Here is a 22,781-nt window from a genome sequence, read left to right as displayed (position 1 = left end):
TGTTATTTGAAGAAGGCATGGGTACACACCAGGCCAGTGCTCAACCTCAGTAAACTTGGATTTGAAGAAGGCATGGGTACACACCAGGCCAGTGCTCAACTTCAGTAAACTTGGATTTGAAGAAGGCATGGGTACACACCAGGCCAGTGCTCAACCTCAGTAAACTTGGAATAGATAATCCAACCAACTCAGTGTCAATACTAAGTCTCTGTGAGGCTGCCAGCAGTGGTTACTTAGTAAGGTTATTAGACCAGTCAGGATACTAATGAGCAAACACGTCTTGTCTCAAAGTAGTGAGGTTTAGGAAATGATGTTTGTCAGACTTTAGGGTCTCAGCTGGGTCATTTAAAAACAGGTCTTACAAGGGAAATGGGAAAGCTATGGCATCGTGGACATAAGGAGACAAGGTCTTGATGGGTAAGCTATTGAGTTGTTTCCCCAGCCTTCCAGGAAGCTTCAAGGTTTTCTCTCTTTGGAACAAGCAATTAAGTCATTTTTTATTTCGTCTCAGCGTTGTTTAACACAGAGACAATGTATATTGGGTCTTGTGCTCATAATTAAGGATACATTAAATTATATGAATTGTTGTTTGTTTCAGCTTTGCCCGAAGTTTTTACATACAAATTCTACTAGTCATACTTGGCCATTCAGTGCAGTTGCTGAATTAATAGGTATGTAAATTGGTATTTCATATGCTATCTCTAATGTAATTATAACTTAATAACTTCTGAAAAGTAATATGCAACCATACTTGTTAAAATAGATCCTGAACAACATTGGTGTAAAAGCTGACTTAACAGTTGTTTAAGTTCATAGCACGTGAATCACTCCTCACCTTCCCCATACTACCAGGTGTTTCCATAGCTTTCTTTTAGTTCTTAATGTGCTAAGTTTACAAAGCACTTACAGTGCAAATATTTTTACTAATTGTGAAAGTAAAAAAATAAGAATTATGCTTCACAGTGTGTGTAACATATAGAGTGGATTCATTTTTCATGTGTTAGAATTAATATGTTAAATTTATGATAGTTTCTTATTTCCTCTAAGGGAATGATGAGGTCCAGGAATATGCCTTTATCTACTGAGCATGAGGCAATATATAAGTTATATTCAGATTTGTATCATGAGGTCATGATTTTCTTCTTAGGAAATTACATGAGCAAGAATAGTTTTTGTTTTTGTTTTTATTTTTCAACGTAGGCTTATGTTTTAAAGGGGGAAATGTTATTCTCAGGAATTTCTTTGTATATTTTACAGTGGGATCTTTATCAAAGGAAGGTCCTACCTGAGATATGGGAGGAGGAGGAGGGACTTCTGAGTGTTTGTTTGTTAAGGAAGGGTCTCTAGGCTGGCCTGGAACTCACAGTAAGTCTTGGTCCTCAGTTTCTCCAGTGCTGGACTTGCAGGAAAGCACCCTGCCCAGCTTGCAGGAGCCCCTTGCCTTTGGCACACTACTGAGGTTTTTCTAACCTCAGAGCCAACGAGCATCCAGTTGACTGTATTTTCTCTCCCCAACTCTACAATGGATGTGCTGCAGCACTGTGAGAGTTCTGTGTTTTGAAATGGCAGCCTAGCAGAGACAACCTGGCCTGACAGCTGTGCCCCCTGGGGTATTCACAAGTTAAGTTCTCAGTGAGATACTATCTTATCTTTCCTGAAGTGGTTGGAAGAGATTAAGATCCTTTATAGAACACTAGTTTAAAAGCCATTTTTTGATTATTATTATTGTTATTGTTATTATTAATTTGGCTTTTTTCAGGACTGGGTTTCTCTGTGTAGCTTGAGCTTGTCCTGGAACTCACTCTGTAGACCCAGGCTGGCCTTGAACTTTTGAGGTTCACCTGCCTCTGCCTTCCAAGTGCTCGGATTAAAGGGGTACACCACCACTGCCCAGTTTGATTTTTATTATTATTTTTTTTTACATCCGACCAAAGTTTCCCTTCCCCCTCCCCCTCCCCTCCCCCCTCAGTTTCTATTCAGAAGAGGGCAGGCCTCCCATGGACAGCAACCAAACATGGCCTAGCAAGCTGCAGTGAGACGGGGCACTTCCCCTGTAGTAAGGCTGGATAAGGCGACCCAGTGTGAGGAAAAGGGCTCAAAATAATATTCATTATTTCTAATAAATACTTCTAAGTATATTTCAATTAGGGGCTGTTCACATGGCTCTTGGATAAGTCACAAATTGATTTTATTACTGATAAGTTAAATATTTTTCTTTTTTAACATAGTCCTTTATCGTGCCTGTTCTGAGAAGTGAGTATATAAACAAGATGTTAGGGTTAAAGTGAGAAGTGTAGAGTGATGGAGTTGTACAGTAGGAAGAAACTTCACACGAATCCCAATGGTAGGTACTTGGAGGAGGTGAATCTTCCGTCCGTCTGGATGTAGCTTAGAAGAAAGGGATACTGCCTTCTCATTCTGAACCGTTAGTTAGCTTCTCTGTCGACTCCTAGTACTCTGCCCTCAGTTCTGTTTCCCTCGGGATAGACAGACAGGCTGGTTTTAGGTCTTTGGGAGCATGGTGTCTCACACTTGAGTGTGGTGGTCTCCAGTCTTCATTCCCTGCGTGCTGTGAAGGGCTGGGGGAGCACTAATTCTGATGCGGTCAGTGGAGGCAGTGTAGTTGTGTGTTTCAAACCGTAGGAAGTATTTAAAGTAATAATGGTATTCTAGTGCTTGTTACAACATTGTTCTAATGAATGGCTTCTTTAAAATACAGAATCAGAACTTCTCAAAACCCTTTGTCTTCCAGATAATGCTTATGATCCTGATGTGAATGCTAAACAGATCTGGATTGATAAAACAGTGATTAATGACCGTATATGCTTGACTTTCACTGATAATGGCAACGGGATGACTGCAGATAAGTTACATAAAATGCTGAGGTGTGTACAACGCGTTATACTTCGGAAAGTGATGGCTTCTGCCTATTTGAAAATTTACTTGTGTCATACAAAACGCCATTTCATGTCCTGAAGTTTGTTTTTAAACCCAAAATGCCGTCTCCACAGTGTGATCAGGTCTTTCATTATTTCCTACACCTGGATTAGTAGGCGCTCCCTCCGTGCTCGTCACCCTTCCCCCCGCGTCTGCCTTACCTGCAACTCCGGCATCCCTTTAGGGGTGGAGCACACGGGTAGTAGAGCACACTGTTTCTACTTTGGTGTGAATTAGGCTTACCTAATAGAGTTTCTATAGAGTTTACTGTGGGAATCGAGGATGTCTTTGGGGGAATGAAGGGACAGAAAATATTCATGCGGCCTCGGTGAAGTGTCTGCACTGGGTACAGAACTAACAGTATAGAGCAGAGGGAGAATTCAGAAGCAGAAGCCTTCTGTTGTCTGCTCTGGGATGTCTTTCTGGATGCCATGAATATGGGTTACTCCGATTGGCTAATAAATAAAGCTGCACTGGCCTATGGCAGGGCAGGATGGAGTCAGGCAGGAAAATCCAAGAGAGAGAGTGAGAGGAGAAAGGACAGTGGGGGGAGACGCCAAACCGCCAACCATGGGACGCAGGTAACCATGGCACACATGATGATACATAGATTAATAGTTACGGGTTGAATTAAGTTATAAGAGCTAGCTAGCAAGAAGCCTGAGCCATAATCCATGTAATTTGCAGTTAATATTAAGCCTCTGAGTGATTATTTTATAAGTGTCTTCGAGACTGCTGGGGCCAGGTGGACTAGAGAAACTTATGGCTACAGTTGTCTTCTTAAATGTTCCTTATGCTGCCAAAAAGCCAAATTGACCCCATCAGTAATCATGCCACATAGCCTTGTTTAGAACAAGAGAATTGTTCATATCTAGAGGAAGTGATCTGTGGCCTGAAATCTGAAGGTTTGTAGACCTTCTGTTACAGCCCAGACATTAGGCCATACATTCCAGGTGATGAGCTGGTGTAAGTCCCTGAAACCCATTCTCAGAGATGTGGAAACACATCAAGGTAGGTCAAAGTCATTTGCTCAAGATTATTTATACACCCGGGGTGGGTGGAATCAGCATTTGAATCCAGGCTTTTTATTTGGTATTAAATTTTCAAAAGGTACTTATACTCACTGAATTTTTAAAAATGAGTGTTTATTGTTTGAATCTCCCTTTTCTTTATAGCTTCGGCTTCAGTGACAAAGTCACCGTGAATGGTCACGTCCCGGTTGGATTGTACGGGAATGGATTCAAGTCGGGTTCTATGAGACTGGGCAAAGATGCAATAGTTTTTACCAAAAATGGAGAGACCATGAGTGTGGGATTCTTGTCTCAGACCTATTTGGAAGTCATAAAGGCGGAACATGTTGTTGTCCCTATTGTGACATTCAACAAACACCATATCCTTTTGAGTTTGGAATTAATCTGCAGAGAAACTTAAAAAAATCTGGAACACTCCTTTTTATCTCCCTCAATTCTTGTCTTGCCCTGTCTTTTGTTCTAGAAAGGATCCCTCCATGTTAGCCAGGCTTGCCTCCAAACTGCTGATTTTTCCATCCCATCCAACCAAAAGCTGGAGTTAAGAGCACATAGCACCATACCATTGTCCTAGTTGGGGTTTCTGTTGCTGTGACAAAACACCATGACCGGAAAGCAAGTTGGGGAGGAAAGGGTTTATTTGGCTTCCACTTCCAGATCATAGTCCTGCGTTGGAGTACGTCAGGACAGGAACTCAAGCAGGGCTGGAACCTGGAGGCAGGAGCTGATGCAGAGGACGTGGAGGGATGCTGCTTACTGGCTTGCTTCCCATGCTTGCTCAGCCTGCTTTCTTAAAGAATCCAGGACCACCAGCCCAGGGATGGCACTATCCACAATAGGCTGGGCCTCCCCCATTGATCACTAACTGAGAAGATGCCTTACAGCTGGGTCTCATGGAGGCCTTTCCTCAACTGAGGCTCCTTCCTCTCTGATGACTCTAGCTTGTGTCAAGTTCACACATAAAACCAGCCAGTATACTCATGCAAAATTTTGTTCTTTTTAAAATTATTTTATGTGTGTATTGTTTGTCTGCATAGTGGATATGCACCATGTGCATTTGTGGTGTCTGTAGAGGTCAGAAGAGGGTGTTGGTTCCCCTGGTACTGCAGTTAGAAATGGCTGTGAGCTGCCATGTGGGTACTGAGAATAGAACCCTCTCTACAAGAGCAACAAGTGCCCTTAACCACTGAACTAACTCTCCAGCCCCCTAATTCTTGTTTTTTTTTAAATCATGTGTGTTTCATTTCTTGTCTGTATATACTTCTTTTACCCTGTGCCTGAAGCCCAGTGTTTGTTTTTTTCTTTACTGGAAATTTGCTGTGGAAATCGTCAACATAATGAGGTTATGGTTGTAGTTGGTTGGTTGTTGGTTGGTTGGTTTGAAACAAGGTCTCACCAGGTAGCCCTGGCTGGTCCTGAAAAGCCACAGCAATTGCCTGCCCTCCCTCTGCTTCCTGCGTGCTGGGATTGGAGGTGCAGGTGCCGCCATGTCTAGTCTGTTGATTGTTTTCCAGGCTGCAGGTGAAGCTTAGTAGCAGAGGACCTGGGTGTGGTCTGTAGACCACAGGAGGGCAAGCTTCCTCCATAGCTTTCCTTGTTCTTCGACAGGGCTTCAGTGTGTGGTGGAAATGACTGGACTCCACCTCTCAGGCAGTGGGATTACAGGCCTGAGCCGCTTTGCCTTCCTTATATATAGTTCCTTATTTCAAGCTTAATGTGGGTTAATGAGAAAGACTGTGTTGGCCTGGCTTGAAAGTTTTCCTAATAGTGAAAAAAAAAAGCAGGATGATTTGAGGAACTTATTGACATAAATCACTAAGTTATTTAGAAATAATGAGTTTGCTCTCTTTTCCTCCCCCTTTTACAGTTGAAGTGAGTTGCCTGGAACTCACCCTCCTTTCTTACCTCACCCAGCTGGGTTATGGGTAGATTCCACTGAGCCCTGGGACATGCTCACTTTTCATCTTTCCTTGTGTTCATTTGAAATCACATTGCTTTTTTAAGAGTTATAAATAATTTAGGGATTGGTTACTTTGAGTTTGTTAAAGTTTGCTTCTGTATTGTAATTGTATAAATTTTGTTGTTGAGTTCAATCTTTAACTAAGGACATACGTCAGATGATTAATTTAGCAGAATCAAAAGCAAGCCTAGCAGCAATTCTGGAACATTCTCTGTTTTCTACGGAACAGAAATTAGTGGCAGAACTTGATGCTATTATGGGTAAGAAGGGGACAAGGATCATCATTTGGAATCTTAGAAGGTAATTGTAGACCTCTGTTGGTAGTTGACCATTTGGGAAGTAAAGTCCATGCACAGAGTTGGTTGCATTATGTTTAGCCTTGTTACACAGACCAGAAATGAATGGTATACTTCCTGATTTGTGGTTTCTTTTATTTTCTCTTTCTCCCCCGCCTCCCGTTTTATTTATTATGTATACAGTGTTTTCCCTACATGTTTGCCTGAATGCCAGAAGAGGTCATCAGACCTCATTATAGATGGTTGTGAGCCACCATGTGGTTGTTGGGAATTGAACTCAGGTCCTCTGGAAGAGCAGCTAGTGCTCTTAACCTCTGAGACATCTCTCCAGCCCTGTAACATGTGTTTTCTGAGGATGTTTTATTGAACCCACTTTGGTTTCAAAGAATTACTTCAAATTGCTCTAAAAATTTCCTGGTCCTATCATTAGTTTTGTTTGTTTGGTTTTGGTTTTTCAAGACAGGGTTTCTCTGTGCAGTTTCGGTGCCCTGTCCTGGAACTCACTCTGTAGACCGGGCTGGCCTCGAACTCACAGAGATCCGCCTGGCTCTGCCTCCCGAGTGCTGGGATTAAAGGCATGTGCCACCACCACCTGGATATCATTAGTTTTTAATAGTATTATGTCTCTATTATTCCATTCCTAGGCTCAGAAACAAAAACTACCTTAAAAAAAAAAGAAAGAAAAAAAGATGAAATATTAGCTAGGAAGAATAGCTTGTAAAAATTAGATTGCATGAGCTAACAATCCAGCAAAATTTTGCCTTGCTAAAAATGTATAGTTCTTGAGTTTGTGAGATGGTTCAATGGGTAAAGATAAGCTTGCAGCCACGCCTGCAGTCCCTCAGATGGTGTGGAAGAAGAGTGAACTCCCCAAAGTTGTTCTTAAATCTTTAAATCTATCTCTCTCATGCACACAATACGTAAATGAAATAAATTGAAAAATTAAAATTAGTCCTTCTTTGTCTTCGGATACACTCCTTTACAGTCAAGAGCTTTGAATCTCAGTAAGTAGTTGTTAGAAGCCTGCAGTAATTGAACCGTGGAAACAGAGCACAATGGTGTGAGACTGAAGCACGTTAGCGTTTGCTTTCCTGATGTCCTGCATCTCCTTGTGCTTGCCTTCACCTTCTCGTCCCTCTTCCTGGTTGGTTCTCTTCTCGTCAGTCAAGCTCGCTGGTTTTCAGGAACTGGTAGTTCATGTGCGGTGGCTCTTGCGTCCCTAGGGTGCAGTGCGGTGCACGTGGCTCAGGCAGCACCCACCTTGTGCTGCAGCCACACTCGCTTCCTCTGCTGTGCTTCTCTAGTCAGGAGCCCCTGACCTTTGCTTGGTCCTGTCCCTTCAGAAGGCGGCCAAAGGGAACTAGTGTGAGACCCTTGGGTCCTCAGGTGTCTCCAGCTCTTGTACTTATCAGCACGGTGGTTGGCAGCTTTTCACACTGATGGGAGTTCCGGTCCAGTTGTTCACCACCTCACCTGTTCAGAAGCATGTGGATTGTGCATAGCCTGACACCACCAGAGACGGCTGTAAAATCAGTGCGGTGTCCTTGGGAATGCCCAGGAACGGAGTTTCTGTGTTGTTAGGCTTTCTCCAGGGGCACTGTGCCATGTTATGTTCTGCCCAGCAGCTCCTGGTTGATGTGGTTTTCCTGAGTCCTCCTGGTGCTTTTTCTTTGTCTTGGATTGCTTTGTACTTGACCCCTGACCCCTGTCCTACTGTTTGTTTGCTTTTTTATTTGTTTTTTCTTACCACTTAGTATTGGCTTATTTTTCTTGATGTGAAGTTAAATTTTGCTTCTTTCTGAATTCTTTTCTTACAGTTACAAAAATGCAACAGAATTTGATTTTGAAAAGGATAAATATGACATCAGAATTCCCGAGGATTTAGATGACATTGCAGGGAAGAAAGGGTACAAGAAACAAGAGAGGATGGACCAGATTGCCCCTGAGAGTGACTACTCCTTAAGGGTATGTACTCAGCTGTCGCTGGAAACGAGAACTCCGAAAGCACTGAGCTCTTAGCAGGCTTGCATTAGCCACTTGGGTTGTCTCTACTGAAAGTGTGTTAGACATGAGTCAACATACTAACCTGCTCATTTGGGCACTGCTGGTTTATTTGCTGTGAAAACCCTTTTTTAATAGGTGGGTTGGTGTATAGCTTAGTTGGTAAGTGCACAGGGCCCTGGGTCTGACCCTTGGTACCACATAAGCTGGGTATGGTGGTGCATACCTGTAATCCCAGAACAGGGGAGGTGAAGGCCAAAGGGTCAGGAGTTCAAGGTCATCCTTGCCTACAGAGTTGGAGGCCAGCCTGGGTTACAGGAGACACAGTCTCAGAGAGAGCAGGGAGGAGGAAAACCTTGTTTAAGTCTGAAGACATCAGTTCATATGGTGCTTTTGCTTCTCCACTGTACACTGCATTCATTGGAGTTGGCCAATCCGTACATGTTAGGTTACCATACTGATGGATTCCAATCACCGAACACCAAATCAGTGTTTTAAAAATGTGATGCTGCAGGATACACACCTAATACACCTTGATTTGTCTTCTAAAGTAACTCATTATTGACCAGATATATACAGTAGTGACATTTGTACTAAGTATCTCTTGAGGTTTGACTGCAGAAGTAGGGTTATGTTTGTGCGAGGAAGTGTGCTGGTTACTTTTCTCTCGGTGCAGACACCCTACAGTAGCTCTTGAAGGAATGGTTTACTTCCGCTTACACTTGAGGAAGCTGTGATAGAAGGAAGAGGCAGAGGGGACAGAAGGAGGAAGATTTTGCTGAGCCAGCTTTCTCCTTCTTATGTATTTTGAGACCCCAACCCAGGTGCCACCCACTTTTAGGGTGGATCTTTCCATGTAAATTAATCTAATGTAGAAAATCCTTACTGGCACCCCCAGAGATTTATCTCCAAGGTGACTCTCAGTCCTGTGCAGTTGACAGTGTGAACGTCACATGCGCACACACGAGGTGACTCTCAGTTCTGTGCAGTTGACAGTGTGAACGTCACGTGTGCACACACAAGGTGACTCTCAGTCCTGTGCGGTTGACAGTATGACCGTCACGTGTGTGCACTCACAAGGTGACTCTCAGTCCTGTGCGGTTGACAGTGTGAACGTCACGTGTGTACACTCACACACACAAGGTGACTCTCAGTCCTGTGCGGTTGACAGTGTGACCGTCACGTGTGTGCACTCACAAGGTGACTCTCAGTCCTGTGCGGTTGACAGTGTGAACGTCACGTGTGCACACACACAAGGTGACTCTCAGTCCTGTGCGGTTGACAGTGTGAACGTCACGTGTGCACACTCACAAATTGCAGTGCTGCGATGTTGTAACAGGATCAGTGTTTCTTGACTTGAATGAGAGGATACTAATCTTAGGCTTTTTGTGCTAAAGTTATTACATAACCCAAGCCAAGACTCTGACCTTTACAATGTACATTTTCCGAGGTCTCAGGTATACACAATAGCAAATACAAAATAACAGGATATACTGTTCGTCATATCCTGTTAAAGTCATGGTTAAGGGTGGAACAGATCCCAGGCAGTGAGAGCAGACAGTTCACCTTGCAGTCTTTCAGAAACCATGGTGGGTTTTAGAAAAGACATCATTACCGTGTCCTTGAAATCAGAAGCCAGGGGAAAAGTAAGAAATGTTCAGATTTTACCTTTCTATAGAGTTTCATCTGTTCTCTGAATTATCCAACACATTTTGTTCAGAGATTTCTTACAGTAATGGGGAGACGGAAGAACATGTTTTAGCGTGTACTGGTTGTTTTTCAGTTTTCTAAGGTTTTCTTTGTTTCCTGGGTAGCCTGGACTGGCCTTCCATCTCAGTCTTTCCTGTCTTGGCTTTTTAATTGCTGAGATCCAGGCACGTGCCATTATGCCAAGCTTAGGTTGTCCCGAGTTAAGTGAAGACAAGCTGGGCGTCGTGGCTCACATCTCTCTCTTTATCACTCTGGAAGCTCAGGCAAGAGGATTGCTCTTAGCTCAAGGCTGTCCTGGACTGCAGAGTGAGTCCCCATTTCAAAAATCTTTCCCCCAAAAAGAAAAGGAATGAAAACATGCTCTGAGCTGGGCGTGTTAGCACAGTTTTGGGACCCACCACTGGAGAGACATGGAGGCAGAGGATGAGTGTACACAGTCGTTCTCAGCTACATGGAAATAAATTGGAGTCGAGGCCTCCCGAGAAAAACACCTGCCAAGCTGACAACGTTCTCCTGTTTGAGTTCCAGATCGCTTGTTACTTTTTGCCTAATACATTGTTTTAGTTTGTCTTTAAATTATAATACCAGTAATGAAAGGTCAGGGTCAGGAAATGTCCTTTTTGGTACCTTTGTATGTTTTTTTTTTTCCTCATCCATTTATTTGTTGCTGTTTTTTTAACTTAAAAAAAAAATATTCTTTGGCCAGGCAGTGGTGGTGTATGACTATAATCCCAGCACTTGGGAGGCAAAGGCAGGCAGATCTCTGACTTCAAGGCCAGCCTGGTCTGCAGAGCAAGTTCGAGGACAGCCAGGGCTACACAGGGAAACCCTATCTCAAAAAACGCCTTCCCCCAACAATTCTTTGAGAATATGTACATGTATGCAGTGTCTTTTGTTCATATCCACCCCTCTCTTCCCCTTTGTTCTTTTGAAGCAGGGTCTCTTCGCTTGCTGGCCTCAAACTTACTCTGTACTAAAGCTGACCTTGAGCTCTGATTCTCCTCCCTCTACTTTACAGGGTGGGTATAGGTGTGAGCTTTCACTCCTGGTTCCTGTTGGGACCAAGCCAATCCAAGGCCTTCTGAGAGATCCTGAAGAAAGGACAAAGGGAATACTGTGTCCTTGCCTAGGATCAGACTTGGCAAGGTCTGGTTTGGGGCTGGGGACATGGCCTCTAGGGAGTCAAGGTTTTGTGGGAACCCAACTTTTACCCTGAGACATGGTATGCTGGTCTGTGACACACTTAAGATGTCGTGTGTTCCCTTTGCACAACCAGACTTGATTAGTCCAGCTGACCTTGTCCCGTTTTCCCTGTAACAGTGCATGGGAGGCTGTGCAGCTTAATAAACTTGCTGGCATGAGCCGTCAGCTTTATTTTCTCCTCCTGGCCCTCCTCTTTGACATCTTGAAGTTTAGACCCTCCTTCCTGCAGGTTTCAGTCAGGTATATGTGAACATTTTCTAAAAACTTTAAATAAAGCCAGGCAGTAGTGCACACCTTTAATCCCAGCACTCAGGAGGCAGAGGCAGGTGGATCTCTGTGAGTTCTAAGGCCAGCCTAGTCTACAGAGTGAGTTCCAGGACAGCCAGGGCCACACAGAGAAACCCTGTCTTGAAAAAAAAACAAATTTTAAATGATATTTATACATAGCACTTGACAACTTTGATTCAGTAATGTGTCAGTGTCTATGTACATTTTTCACTGGTCTTAGTGTCATTGAGTGTCACTGCTCTAGAAGTGGTAGGACCTGGGAGAAGGAGAGATAAATCAAGAGACTAAAGTCTCATGCAATAGCCAACTTTATTCAGAGCCTCGGACAGTTTATATTCTGAGGTTAGTATGCCTTTAATCCCAGCACTCAAGAGGCAGAGGTAGGTGGATCTCTGAGTTCAAGGACAGCCAGAGCTACACGGAAAAACCCTGTCTCAAAGAAACAAAAAATTCTCATGAGTTCACGCTGTATACAATCCCAAGGACAAGCCACACAGGGCAAAAACATTTTCCCGTAGAGGCAAACATCTAAAGGGTAGTTTAAACATTTAATTGAATAACAGCAGCAAGCAGTAGTGAATAATCTGAAGTCAACTCACTCCTCTCCCTGCATCCGGGAGGACCATGAAAGCACATGCCAAAAACAGTTTTTCCTGAAGAAACTGAAGTCACAAGACTCTTGTTTAAGTGTTCTCACAAGCGTGAAGTATTTTCCTCACACGGCTCCATTCCTGAATTGTGTTCTGACAATTGAGTTTGTTTTGGAGAAAGATCTCACTGGGTGGCCACAAAGTGGAGATCCTCCTGCTCGGGCTCTGAGTGTTGGAATTTATAGGTGTGCTGGTGCACCCCCGAACTGCTCCTTGAGGAGGTAGAAGCCGTCTTTAGCTATATGTTGAGTTCTAGGTAGCTTGTTGATATAGAAATGTATTATATAGAAATGATAGGATAAGAAGGTAGATTATTGAATCTACTCTAAAAAAAAAATAGAAATGATAGGATAAAAGGGTATTGAATCTACTCTGAAAAGAAAAAAAGAGGATATAGATATAAGATGAAAGGTAGGTTATTGAATCTACTAAAAAAAAAGACATAGAAATAATAGGATAAGCCAGGCGGTGGTGGCACATGGATTTAATCCCAGCACTTGAGAGGCAGAGCCAGGTGGATCTCTGTGAGTTTGAGGCCAGCCTGGTCTACCAAGTGAGTTCCAGAACAGGCTCCAAAACTACAGAAAAACCCTGTCTTGAAAAACAACAAAAAAACAAAAAGTAATAGGATAAAAGGGCACATTATTCAACCTACTCTGAAAAGCAAAGGAGGAGGATATAGATATAAGAGGGTAGATTATTGAATTTACTTTTAAAAAGCAGCTACTAGTTTTACATATTTTTCATTGGATTGGGTTTTTGTATATTGTATACAAATTTTGTATATTGATACACATTTGAGGTAAATTGTTAGAATATACTGTACATACACTTCTAATCTTGTTCAGGTATTGGGGAATCACACGCCTTTAATCCCAGGAAGTGATGCCTGGGCAGAGAAAGCTATATAAGGCGTGTGGAGACAGGAGCAGAGGCTTTTCAGGCTGAGGAGTGCTGGAGGTGAGGTGTGGCGGTGGCTTGTTCCCGGTCTCTCTGAGCTTCCAGCATTATCTGGATCCGGGATTTTTATTAAAAGACCATTTTTAGAAATTCGTATTGCAGTTTGTGCTATTTTGAGACCCTGTCTCAAAAAAAATTCTTTTGAAATCAGAATAACTAATGTCATTTCGTGTTGTTTTCACTGCTTGATACTTGATGGAACCCAGGGCCTCCTACATGTTCAGTTCATACCTTTTTCATGAACTGTACCCCACCTCTATATCTGTGTTGCTTTAGTGAGGAATTAAGGCGTTCGTTACTACATTCATATCTGAGTACTACTGAATCCATCTGTGAATAAGTCTTTGGAAAAGACAGATTTTGCTTTGTTTCTTTCCAGGCTTACTGCAGTATTTTATACCTAAAGCCACGAATGCAGATCATCCTGCGTGGACAGAAAGTGAAGACGCAGCTGGTCTCCAAGAGCCTTGCCTACATTGAACGTGATGTGTACCGGCCTAAATTTCTAGTATCCTTCATGTCTGAGCTGTGCAGACAGGGGACGCACAGTCAGAGTCAGCTGTTCTTTCCCTCTCTGTTCCTGGGACGTTACGGAGTTAGGTTCATTTGTGTGTTGGTTAGTGGGTGCATGGAGATGAGGACGGCTTGCAGGAGCCCTCCTCTTTCACCGTGGGCCCCAGGGGTGGAAGTCTGTGTGTTAGCCAGGCTCGTGGCCAGTCCTGCCTGCTGCTCCATCTCACGAGCCCTCCCCACAGCAGTCTGGTCTCCAGATTTGCTTTCTGTGTGTACTTTGGCACGTACTTATTCTTAATAGATTTATATAGTTTTATTTTATATGTATGGATGTGTTGCCTGCATGTGTGTATATCACGCGGGTGCCTGGTGCTCAAGGAGGCCAGTGGTGTATGAGATCCCCTGGGACTGAGATGGCTGTAAGGCGCCATATAGATGCTGAGACTCAAACTTGCATCCCATGGAAGGAGAGCGTCTCTGCAGTCCCTGTATGTCGGGGTTTATTAGTATACAGAAAGAGTCATACAAGGGGATGAAGTGTTATGCTCAGAATTTTCCTTAATATTTCAAGACTAGAACAGTGAGAATTACTTTTGGGTTCAACTGCAGAAATAAAGATCATTATGGGATAATGATGTATCACAAAAATAGACTCATCAAGGCTTATGAAAAAGTGGGATGTCAGTTAAAGGTAAGGTTTATATTTGAAAAAAAATGATTTTAGCAAAAGAATAATTTATTTTTTGCTCATGGCTTTTTAGGTGTCAGTCTTTTTGGAGGTGGGAAGGGGTGTTTGCTTTCTGACAGGGTCCCTCTATGTGTCCCTGGCTGTACTGAAACTCATTGTGTAGACCAGGCTGCCCTTGAACTCACAGAGATCCATCAGCCTCTCCGAGTGCGGAGATTAAAGGTGCGTGCACTACACCTGGCTGGATATCAGTCTTTTAAAGCAGCTTTCGCCTGTCATTGGCCGTGGTCACTTGTCATTTGGTTCTCCATCCTACAAGAGGAGACGGAGGATTTACTTTATCTTACAGATTTGGAGTTGGGGACTAATAAGTAGTTTGCCCCAAACTTAGGGAGTGTGGTTCTCAGACGCAGAGGTATATCTCTGGATTGAGTTGTTTGGAGGGAAGTTTGGGTGTTTTGTCTTTTGTGTGTGTGTGACCATCTCACTATGTATCACAGGCTGGTCTCAAACTGAGCTAGCATGACTCCTGTAGATGCCAGTCTCTCAACTGCCTTTGGATATGGGTCACGTGATTAATGAAATGAATTTGATTGGTGTTCGTTTGTTGTTGAACTTGGCTGTTTCTATTGGTATTTATGGAACCAGCCTGAAAAGCAGTAGCTGATAGGTTAGAACTGCCCTCCTCCCATGTGAGCTGCAGGTTAGGCTTGGTACCAGGGGCCTGTTCCCCGAGCCATTTTTCTAGAATTACTGCCCTTTTAAGTAACTTTCATTGTTGTAATATTAGTTTAGGTTTTTAGTCATAACCCACCGTGTAGTTTGTTCTGCATACATCAGAGCGTCTCTATTTTCTAGTATTGGGTGATAATCATGAGCACACACGGCCCTGTGTGTTGTTTGATTTAGATAAGGACTCTCGTGGCACAGGGGCCGTGTTAACCTGTGTGCCTTTCCAGCTTTGCATGGGCTGCTGAAGTGAGCACGTGGGAAGGGTTCAGGCGCGCTTTCTCTTTGTCCCCAAGTATTTCGGTTTCATTCTTTTCAACTTATTCGGAGTTCCTGTAGAATGTATTATACGTTCTGACGGCATCGTAGTGTGGATTCGTTTAGACTTGTTTGTACCAGGTGTAAGAAGGAGACATGAACCACAAGCTGCAGGTGCCTGTGGTAGAGTGGTTTACAGGTGGCAGCAGGGTGAGGGCTGCTGGTGTGGGTGCGCCGACACCAGGACTGCTCACCCGTGGCTGGGCTTGTGAAAGTCCCTGCACTGAATTCCGTGTGGTCCTTTCCTTTGTTAGTTTGCTCACAGTTCTCATCTAGACGGACACCTGCCAGGAGTGGGTGTGGAAGAAGCTCTAATATATCCAGGAATTAACTTAATAAAAAACACTAAGCACTTACCAGGAAATTTCAGGAGAGTCATATAAAGTGTAAGAAAGCAGTTTATGATGTAAATCTTTGTTGAAGGATATAGTAAACATGTGTTATGTCTGAAATGCTGTTTCATTATATTTCAGGCAAACAACATGGGCGTTGGAGTGGTTGGAATTATAGAATGTAATTTCCTTAAGCCAACTCATAATAAGCAAGATTTTGACTATACTAATGAGTACAGGTATGTTGCCCATTTATATACTAATGTTCTGAGCAAACATGTTCCTGAGATGGCTGGAATATTGACCCCTTTAGCCAGAGGACATATTTGAGATGGGGTAGATCTGTGTAGACGGGCCTTGAACTAGCTATGTAGTCTACTCTGCCTTGAACTTCTGACAGTCCTTCCTACACCTCCCAAATGCTGCAGCTCCAGGTAGGTACCCCAGTATCCACAGGCAGAGATCTGCTCTATTTTCTGTATCCTGTTGAGATACAGAATTGTCTATTCTCCGCATGGTGGGATAGATAACAAATTCTGAGATGGAAGAGAAGACCAGCCCCTTTCCTATATGAGTTACTCACCGTTTTAAAGTTCTGTAGTGTAGGGCTGCTCTCCTTTTTATTTTCTAAATATGTATACATATGTGTGTCTGTGTGGATCTGTGCACATGTGAATGCAGATGTCCACGGAGTCCAAAAAAAGGGTTGGGTCCCTTGGAGCTGAATTGTAAGCCATCTGATTTCGGTGCTGGGAACTGAACTCGGGTCATCTGCAAGAGCAGTAAGCTCTCTTACCCTTTGAACCATCTCTCCAGCCCCATACATTTTCTTTCTGGATGTCTTTTTATTTGCTATGACCAAAGCAATTTATAAAAGAAAGCATTTAAGCGGGCGTGGTGGCGCACGCCTTTAATCCCAGCACTCGGGAGGCAGAGCCAGGCGGATCTCTGTGAGTTCTGAGTTCGAGGCCAGCCTGGGCTACCAAGTGAGCTCCAGGAAAGGCGCAAAGCTACACAGAGAAACCCTGTCTAAAAAAAAAAAAAAAAAAAAAAAAAAAAAGCATTTAATTTGGGGCTTACAGTTCAGAGGTTAAATCCATGACCATCACGAGTGGGACATGATGGCAAGTAAGCACAGCACTGGAGCAGTGACGAACCTTCATCCGCCCACCAGCACAGGGCAGAGAAGAAAGCCAACTGGGAAGTGGTGTGAGCTTTGGAAACCTCAGCGCTCACCCACCAGTGACACCTCCTCCAAGGCCACGCTTTTCTAATCCTTCCCAAATAATTCCACCAACCTAGGAGCCAAGTATTCAAACATAAGAGCCTAGGATAGCTGTTCTCATTCAGTCCACCACAGTCCACTCCTTGGCCCAGGTAGGGTCATAGCTATAATGCAAAGTTCATTCAGTCCACCTTCAAAAGTCCCTGTAGTCTTTCACAGTCTCAGCACAGGTCAAAAGTTCATTCTCTTCTGAGACTCAGGCAATCTTTTAAAAACCCCTGGAAAATAAGAAAAAAGCAAACTGTGTTCTTCCACAAAATATAGGTTGTCATTCAAAAGCAAGGAGTAAGGAAGGGTGCAGAAAAGAAGTAAATACTGGACCAAAACAAGATCCAAACCTATCTTGGCAAACTTCAATCCTATAGCTTTATGCCTGATGTCACAAGGCTTAGATAGCTTTTCTCTTTCAGCGGTTTGTTTGTTTTTGAGAAGGAGCTTCTCTCTGTAGTCCTTGCTGTCCTGGAGCTTGTTGTGTAGAGCAGGCTGTCCTCGAACTCACAAAGATCCTCTTGCTTCTACTGGAATTAGAGGCTTTGTTGACTGCAACACACTTCTCCCTCTCGGGCTGGTTCCACACCCTGTCTGTACTCTCCATGGCAGACACCCTACAGCTGGCCCCTCTAACATCCAAGGGTCTCCAGCACAATCCAGACTTCACTTGAACAGCTTCACACAGTGTCCTCTTCGGGCCTCCATACAGGGACTTCCCGCAATACAGCTGGTTTCAGCAGCTTTCCTTAACTGAGGAAGAAGTTTCCACAGCTCCTTCACCCCACTTTGCCTCTGCTTCCTGCTTGGGATGGAGACTGACCCCTCCCTGAAATTCATTTGCATAAGTGTGGTGATATTGTGTCCCCTAATATATTGTGCACCCGAAGAAACTTATCTGGGGTCAGGGAACAGAACAGCCACTAGCTAGACATAGAGACCAGAAAACAGTGGTGCTCACACACACCTTTAACCTTTCAGAATTTACACCAATAGCTGGCACCCAGTTTTTTTATTAATTAGACCCTTTACGATTCATATTACACATAAGTTTTCCTTTGTTGCTTCTTTTTAGGAACAGACAGTTCCTAGGCCTTTTCATTGTACAGTTGGAAGGTTAGCTGGGTGGTATCTGCATAAGAATAATTGCTAACCCTGGTGGTGGTGGTGCTCGTGCCTTTAACCCCAGCACTCTGGAGGCAGAATCTCTGTGAGTTCAGCCTGGTCTACAAAGGGAGTTCCAGGACAGGCTCCAAAGCCTGTCTAGAAAAACGAGGGAAAAAAAACGGATAAACTGGGCATCGTAGCACATATTTATAGTCCTAGCACTGGGGAGGCAGAGGCAGGCAGATTTCTGTGAGTTCCAGGACAGCCTGGTCTACAGAGTGATTTCTAAGTCACAGAGACACAGAGAACCTGTCTCAAAAAACCAAAAGAAACAAACAAAATAGTCACTAATAACCATGTTAATGTTAGGCTATCTTGAAATCTCCCCTGCCAACAAAATTATTCTGAAGATTTTCAATTTAGCCTCAGGCATATTCTTAGGACAAGGGCAAAAAACACCCAGATTCTTGGCCCAATTGAATGGTCACTAGCCCAGCTGTAACATTGTTTCCTTCTGTATCCTCTTGAGCTGCGCCCCAGTAGTCCATATTGCTCTCAGCCTTGCTGGGCACAGCTGGGCACAGCTGGAGCACTTGCCTTCAGACCAGAAGTTCAGTAACAGTGAAGACACAAAAATGCTTCAGCATAAAGTAAACACAGAGTCCTCACTGTCCCGGACTGGATTTGGAGCGGAAAGCATGCTGGCCGACATGGGCACACCAGCAAGTGTGTAAGATACAGTGAGACGGGAGGACGCCAACACGGGTCTGTGTCCGCGGTCACAGTGAGAAAGATATGAGGCAGACCTGTAATCCCGTGCTGAAGAGCCTAAGGCAAGGGAACCTGTGAGCTGAGGCAGCTTAGAGACTGAGGCCCTGAAGGGAGTTGACTGGGAAAAAAGCACTTGCTGCCACGTCTGCTGCTCAGAGTTTGGTTTCTGGGATCCACACGGTAGCTGGAGAGAACCAACTCCTCCAAGTTGTCTGACCTCTAAAGGGCATCATGCTGTACACACACACACACACACAAACACACACACACACACACACACAGAGTAAGTAAATATAATAAAAATTTAAGAATTAGGGTCTGTCTCCAAAAAAGACCATTAAGAGGGTAACAGAACTAATTTTCACAGACTCAGAAAATAAGTAATATTTTCTAAGTGCAAACATTTAAGGAAGATGTGTTATGAATCTCACAAACTCTTTGGAAGCTATTATGAAAGTACATAGCTTTGATAATAAACCCAGGCACACTGTGAAAAGAAGGTTATATGGACCGGTTACTTTTTTAAAATAGTAGCAAATACTATTAAAACCAAAGGAGTTATATTCTGAGAGATTACTGGTAACAATTGTTTTATGTTGATTTATTTTGAGCATCTGTGTGGTTCATAAGGAAGTCAGTAAGTTCAGGGAGTCAGCTATCTACCACCATACACCCTAAGGGGCCATCAGAATCAGTGACAAACACTTCTGTGTGATACCAGGACCCTGATGGGTAGTTTCAATAATGAAAAATCAGCGTCATTGATCACATTGATTGAAAAAAAGCAAAAATACCAGGTGTCTTCATATCCATGGGGAAGTGTACTTCATTAAGTTCAGTACCTGTTTGTGAACTTTTGGAGTTTGGTTTTTTTTTTTTTTTTTTTTTTTTTTGGCTTGTTTGTATGTTTTATGTGCTCTTCATTAAGTTCAGAACCCATTTGTGAACTTTTTGTTTTGGGTTTTTTGGCTTGTTGTTTGCATGTTTATTTTATGTGTGGGGTGTTTTGCCTGCATCTATAATTATGTACCAATTGTATGTCTAATGCCTGTGGAAGCCAGAAGGTGACTTTGAGCCCCTGGAACTGGAGTTATGGATGGTTATGAGCCGCCGTGTGGGTGCTGAGAGTCAAACCTGGGTCCTGTGGAAGAATAGCAGTGTTCTAACCACTGAGATATCCCTCTAGCCTCGTTTGTTGAGACAGGGTCTCACTATGTAGCTCTGGCTAGCCTAGAACTTGTTATGCAGACGAGGCTGGCCTCAGACTCCAAGATCAGCCTGCCTTGGCCTCCTAAGTTGCTGGGATCTAAGGTGTATACCATAACCAGCCCCCATTTGTGAGGTTTTTAAAGGAACCGCTTATAACCAAGGGCATGCTAAGCCGAGTTAATTTATAAAGGAAGTGAGTAACATTTCTAATGGCAATTTAGTGGTAGGTTTCCTCTAACAGCGAGAATGAATGAGAATATCAGCTGTTCACCATTGTTCCAGGGGCAGTAGCTGACATAATCCAGGGAAGGTAAATGAAGCGCAAGCCTGGCAACCCAAGTTTGATCCCCAGAGCCTGTGTTAAAGGAGGGAGGAGAACACTCCTGGAAGTGGTCCTCTGACTTCAACATCTATACCCACACATGCATCGTACATTAATATAAGTCATTTAATTCAAATATTAGGAAACTGGAAAGAAAAATAACAATTAGCTGGGCTGGTGACTCACACCTATAATCCCAGTAACAGGGAACCTGAGGCAGGAGAATTTAATGCAAGACTCCTCTGGTCTGCAGAATGAGGTGTGAGACTCTAGCTCAATAATAATAGTAGTAGTAGTAATAGAGTAAGGGGAAAAATATCACCTTTATGAAGAGTCTGTTATCTGAGAGTACGGAGACATATAAATTAAACCATAAAACATTGTGGGATGGAATTGAAGGTGATTTCTTGAAACACATGTGTGTTGGCGTCAGTACTTAATAAGCCTGTTTTATATTCTGTTCACTAAGTCCCTACAGAAGAAAGAATGAAATGTGTTTTGAGTATTTGGTGTTTTGAGATTCTCGCCTCACTAGAAGTGCCAGCTACTAGAATCAGAAAGTGCTTGCAGTCTATAAGAGTACCATGAGCTTTTTATTTTTTTTTTTTCAGTATTTTATGTTCTAGAGCAAAAGAAAAAAATAAGATGAAAGAAAAAAGATGTAGAGGACAGACATAGCATAGTAGCAAAGTGATCGTCTCTAAAAATGTTGGCTTGTGGCAGTACTGGCTCAAGCTTGCTGGGCAGGTGCTCTACCACTGATTCCATCCCAGTTAGGCAGGTTCTTTATGTAGGACCAAAAACATTGGTAGCATAGACAAAAATTAAAAAATGGAAAGGACCTGGTAGATGTTGACACATGTAACAGGGTTGGCATTCTTAAATCACTTGATAGCTGTGGGATTATTGGCTATTGTTGAAAAACAGTAGTCTATTATATTATATATTATATTAATTATATAATAAGATAATTATATAATATAAATATGATATAATTAATATATTAATAATAATATAATAATTAATTAATTATATAACAATTATATATTATATTAACTGTATATTAATATACATCCTTTGAAGCCGTGTTCCCACTAAGAAGAAAGGAATGTAGTTCAATAGCTTGAGCTATGTGAGTGATGATAAAAAGATACAGGTGTGACTTTAGGAAGGAAGATGAGCTGTCATTAGGGCATCTGTGCGTCAGTGACAGAAGCACTTCCTGAGGGGTCAAAACAAAGCCTCCAGCCGGGCATTGAGTGGGAATAAGTTACATGGTGATAGTTCTCAGAAGCAGGGAGAGGTGTTATCGTTGAGTTCATGGTCAGCCTGGTCTACATAGTGAATTTCTGGATGAAAAATTAGGAAAAGAAAGAAAGAGAGAGAGAGAGAGAGAGAGAGAGAGAGAGAGAGAGAGAGAGAGAGAGAGAGAGAGAGAGAGAGAGAGAAAGCTGTGAAGCAGTGACTTTATTAGTTAGGATTGAAATGCAAGGGTCTTCTGGTTCTCTCGGTATATTGCTTTGCAGCTGTACTGGCTAGTTATGTGTGAACTCGACAGAAGCTAGAGTCATCAGAGAGGAAGGAGCCTCAGTTGAGGAAATGCCTCCGTGAGACCCCACTGCAAAGCATTTTCTCATCTAGTGATCAATGAGGGGAGGCCCAGCCCATGGTGGGTGGTGCCATCCTTGGGCTGGTGGTCCTGGATTCTATAAGAAAACAGGCTGAGCAAGCATGGGGAGCAAGCCAGTAAGCAGCACCCCTCCATGGCCTCTACATCAGCTCCTGCCTCCAGGAATTCCTGAGTTCCTGTCCTGACATACTCCAACGCAGGACTATGATCTGGAAGTGTGAGCCAAATAAACCCTTTCCTCCCCAACTTGCTTTTTGGTCATGGTGTTTTGTCGCAGCAGTAGAAACCCCAACTAAGACAATAGTGTGCATCTCAGCAGTGTTAGCTCCTAGTATCCCACTGCTCTTTCTTCTGGGTGTTCGTACATATAGACAAGTGCACTCTTGCTGAGCTGTGCCTCCAGTCCTTCCTGTCCCTTCCCTCACTTTTCGCATACCCCCCCCCCAATAATCTAGGAATTTACAACAATCTTTGCATTAAGAAAGGTGGCATACTTGAATGTTTTTTATTAGTCATACAATTGGACGTTTTTGTTTCTGCTCACAATATTGTTATAATCATTGTTAGATTACCTTTGTTTTATGTTTACTTTTTAAAAATTGATCTTGAATTGATGTTTTTTTTTTTCTTGAATTAATGTTATGATTTATTTTTTTAAGGCTTACAATACTAGCATTAGGAGAAAAGCTGAATGATTACTGGAATGAAATGAAAGTGAAGAAAAATGCAGAATACCCTCTAAATTTGCCGGTCGAAGACATACAGTAAGTACTGAGTGCTAGGTCCTTTTAAAGGTGACGGTGCATCTGTGGGTTTGCACAAACGTAGGGCTCACACGAGAAAGTAAATAACCATA

At 43.0% G+C, this 22,781-nt stretch overlaps 1 protein-coding gene across 3 annotated transcripts in view; it reads left to right on the top strand.

The window, feature by feature from the left end:
* The window catches only part of Morc3 (MORC family CW-type zinc finger 3), a 47,984-nt gene that overhangs the window by 7,400 nt on the left and 17,803 nt on the right, over positions 1-22,781 (top strand). For all 3 annotated transcript variants that reach the window (XM_028879979.2, XM_028879980.2, XM_028879978.2), the window contains exons 2-10: positions 599-671; positions 2,753-2,885; positions 4,113-4,327; positions 6,078-6,225; positions 8,039-8,186; positions 13,413-13,541; positions 14,118-14,237; positions 15,755-15,852; positions 22,585-22,689. In XM_028879979.2, the coding sequence (XP_028735812.1) occupies positions 599-671; positions 2,753-2,885; positions 4,113-4,327; positions 6,078-6,225; positions 8,039-8,186; positions 13,413-13,541; positions 14,118-14,237; positions 15,755-15,852; positions 22,585-22,689 (1,169 nt within the window). The remainder of the gene's footprint in view (positions 1-598; positions 672-2,752; positions 2,886-4,112; positions 4,328-6,077; positions 6,226-8,038; positions 8,187-13,412; positions 13,542-14,117; positions 14,238-15,754; positions 15,853-22,584; positions 22,690-22,781) is intronic.

The sequence above is a fragment of the Peromyscus leucopus genome, chromosome 12 (assembly GCF_004664715.2).
Source record: "Peromyscus leucopus breed LL Stock chromosome 12, UCI_PerLeu_2.1, whole genome shotgun sequence".
In the NCBI taxonomy this organism is placed as follows: Eukaryota; Metazoa; Chordata; class Mammalia; order Rodentia; family Cricetidae; genus Peromyscus; species Peromyscus leucopus.
The sequence above is the reverse complement of the archived record's forward strand: the minus strand, read 5'-3'. Positions and strand labels throughout refer to the sequence as shown.